Genomic DNA, 3533 nt, shown 5'->3' with positions numbered 1-3533 from the left:
GAACAGAAAATTCTCTCCAAAACTCTGCATGCGTTCTTTTTCCCTCATTTGTGTTTGCTCTGCTTCAATATCGATCAGAATCTCTGTGAGTTTCTTCATGGTATTAGAGCGAGGTTTCGTCAGCTACATCTAAGGATTTTTCTTCGCGGATTGAAGACGATCGAGAGATTTATTGACAATTCTGTAAGAAAATGATTTCTGATCTGAGTTGTAGCAAGCCCTAGATTTAATTGATAAATTTTGTTTCTGATTTCTGTTTTGATTGGAAATTCTTCTCTTCATCTGTAATTGACTGAATTTGTTACTGAATAATCATGACGATTGAGGATGGATCCGATTCAGGAACCTCTGTTCCAGCTCCGGTGGTGATTGATCACAATCATCCCCTGTATCTTCATCCTTCTGATGCCCCTGGGTCCTTATCAGTTGGTATTCAGCTTATAGGAATGGAAAACTACACTTTGTGGGATCGAGCAATGAGAGTTGCGCTTCTAGGAAGAAATAAGCTAGGTTTTATTGATGGCATAATCACTAGGGATACTTTTGGACCATCTTTAGGACATCAGTGGGATAGGTGTAATGCGATAGTAGTCTCATGGCTTACTGGAAACGTGAGCAAAGAATTGCTAAGTAGAATTCTGTTTCGTTCTAATGCACTCCTAGTTTGGAAGGAATTGCAAGAGAGGTTCAATAAAGTGAATGGATCACGTTTGTATTCTCTTCACAAGGAGATCTTTACTTTAACGCAAGGAACATCGTCTGTGTCAGTGTACTATTCAAGGTTGAAGGATTTATGTGATGAATATGACTCAGTGATGCCACCTCCTTCATGTGACTATGAGAAATCAAAAGATTTTGCAGTGCATTTACAGTATCAGCGCCTATTACAGTTTTTAATGGGACTGAATGAAGGTTATAGTCAGGCAAGGAGTCAAATCTTAATGAAATCCAAAGTGATTAATGTGAATCAAGTGTATGCCTTGATTGTTCAAGATGAGAGCCAAAAGCTTGTGGCAAGAAGTAACTATGTCACAACTGAAACACTGGAATCAGCTGCATTATTCACAGCCAGAAATAATGTATCTAAACAGAAGAGAAGTTGGGGTATGGAATGTGACTATTGTAATGGAAAGGGTCACACAAGAGATGGATGTTTCAAGCTGATTCATTGTGGCTACTGCAACAAGAAGGGTCATCTTAAGGAAAACTGCTACAAGCTGATTGGATATCATGCAGGCTTTAAGTCCAAGGCCAGAGCTAATGTGGTGGATGGACATTCTATGCAACCTGAGACTAATGCAACCAATCAAGGAAACATCAATTCTACTAACACTGCTGCTCCAATGATCACACAGGAACAATACAATATGTTGCTCAACATGCTTAGCAAGGCTTCCACATCTAAAACAAGTGCAAACTTAGCGGGTAAGTGTTTTCTTGTTAAAGATAATGCAATATATTGGATAGTGGACACAGGAGCTACGAATCATATGACAGGATATAAAAGTTTGTTGTTGGATGATGGTAAAGTAGGAAGTGCTGGAAATGTGCAAATGCCCACAGGAGAGTCTGCTAAAGTGACCAAGATAGGAAACAGTCCTTTGGAAGGAGGTGATACCCTTAAGGATGTAATTTGTATACTAAGTTTTAAGTTCAATATATTGTCAATGTCTAAATTGACCAAGGAACTGAATTGTTGTGCAATGTTTTTTCCTGAACACTTCATATTTCAGGATCTTTGCCCTGGGAAAGTGAAGGCGACTGGTAGTAGGGAAGATGATTTGTACATTCTAAGGACACACCATAAGAAATCTAGAATAAATGGAGCAAAGGCTATGACAGTGGAACAGATGGAAGAACCTGAGATTTGGCACAGGAGATTAGGCCATGTGCCCATGGTAGTTATTAGAAAGATTTCTAGTTTTAGAAATAAAGATGTTTTTCATCTACAACATTGTGATGTGTATCCATTGTCTAGACAAACAAGATTGCTATTCTCTGTTAACCTTTTGATTTGATACACATGGATGTATGGGGCTCTTATAAGGTCCCAACCTATAATGGAATGAATTACTTTTTGACATTGGTAGATGATCATACGAGGTGGACATGGATTTTCTTAATGAGAGTAAAATCTGATGTATCTGAGTTGCTCAAAACATTTATTGTAATGATCCTTAACCAATTTGGAAAGATGATTAAAGTCTTCAGGTCAGACAATGGATCTGAGTTTTTTAACATAACTTGTAAGGAATTGTTTACATGCCATTGAATTTTGCATCGGAGTTCCTATCCTTACACTCCTCGGCAGAATGGAGTGGTGGAAAGGAAACATAGGCATATCTTAGAAACAACAAGAGCAATCAGATTCCAGTCTAATTTGCCAATTCGATTCTGGGGCACATGTGTTGAGGCAGCAGCATATATAATAAACAGGGTATCATCTACTATTTTGAAAGGTAGATCACATTTTGAAGCATTGTACAGTATGACACCTTCTTTGGCTCACATGAGGGTGATAGACTGGCTTTATTATGCAATTGTTTTGCCTAAACAGGACAAGTTTGGTCCACGAGCAGTGAAATCAGTGTTACTAGGATATGGAGTTCATCATAAAGGATACAAACTATTTGATTTGTCTAATAAAGTGTGTTTTATTAGTAGAGATGTTGTATTTCGTGAGAGCATATTCCCTTTCCAGGATACTCATGAAAAGCAAAACTTTCAAAGTCCTGACATTACAAGCTTGAAAAGGTTTTGTGTGGTGGATGAGTTAGATATTGCAAGTAGAAACATTCTACATAATCATAATGCTGCAGATTCTACTTCACAGCAAATTTCAGGTGCATCAACATATATTGATCAAGAGAACCATGATTCTCATGGATCCCATGAAGTTGTGACAGACTTAATTGAACACACTGGAGCACTAGAAGAACATCAAATAACAACATTGACTGAAAGAAGATCAGGGAGAACAACTAAGCCACCTATTTGGCTTAAAGACTATGTGAGGACTGATAAACAGTCAGGAGCACATGCTTGTTTATACCCAATCTCAGATGTCATTAGTTATGACTCTCTGTCCTCCAAGTATCAAAGCTTCATCACCAAATTCTCTGCAGAAATTGAGCCCAAGAATTATGCAGAAGCAATCAAGGATGACAGATGGATAGAAGCAATGCAAAATGAGATCAAGGCATTGCAAGACAACAATACATGGACAGTGATGTCTTTGCCACCAGGAAAGAGGGCCATTAGTTGTCTATGGGTATACAAGATTAAATACAAAGCTACAGGTGAAGTGGAAAGGTTTAAGGCAATGTTAGTCCAAAAAGGGTATAGCCAAAGAGAGGTATTGGATTATCAAGAAACATTCTCACCTGTTGTCAAGATGGTAACAGTGAGGACTGTTGTTTCGCTAGCAGCAATGAATAACTGGGAGATTCATCAAATGGATGTCTACAATGCTTTTTTGCAAGGTGATTTAACTGAAGAAGTTTATATGGAGTTGCCTCAAGGATTTGTTTGTG

The 3533-nt window shown here is 38.2% G+C and overlaps 1 protein-coding gene across 1 annotated transcript; it reads left to right on the top strand.

The window, feature by feature from the left end:
• The first annotated feature begins 314 nt into the window (after positions 1-314).
• On the top strand, positions 315-3329 carry LOC107831402 (uncharacterized). The gene is made up of 4 exons (XM_075221777.1): positions 315-1628; positions 1734-1898; positions 2312-3199; positions 3246-3329. Exons 1-4 carry the CDS (start codon positions 315-317, stop codon positions 3327-3329), a joined length of 2451 nt encoding a protein of 816 aa, XP_075077878.1.
• The last annotated feature ends 204 nt before the right edge of the window (positions 3330-3533 follow it).

The sequence above is a fragment of the Nicotiana tabacum genome, chromosome 1 (assembly GCF_000715075.1).
Source record: "Nicotiana tabacum cultivar K326 chromosome 1, ASM71507v2, whole genome shotgun sequence".
In the NCBI taxonomy this organism is placed as follows: domain Eukaryota; kingdom Viridiplantae; phylum Streptophyta; class Magnoliopsida; order Solanales; family Solanaceae; genus Nicotiana; species Nicotiana tabacum.
This window is presented reverse-complemented; position numbering and strand designations above follow the sequence as displayed.

Bases quoted from the DNA above. Each gene is read 5' to 3' on its own strand.
- LOC107831402 (XM_075221777.1), top strand. From the start codon at position 315: ATGACGATTGAGGATGGATCCGATTCAGGAACCTCTGTTCCAGCTCCG. The intron at 1,629-1,733 runs GTAATTTGTATA...TTCATATTTCAG, and splicing joins GAGGTGATACCCTTAAGGAT to GATCTTTGCCCTGGGAAAGT. The intron at 3,200-3,245 runs GCATTGCAAGAC...CTTTGCCACCAG, and splicing joins CAATGCAAAATGAGATCAAG to GAAAGAGGGCCATTAGTTGT.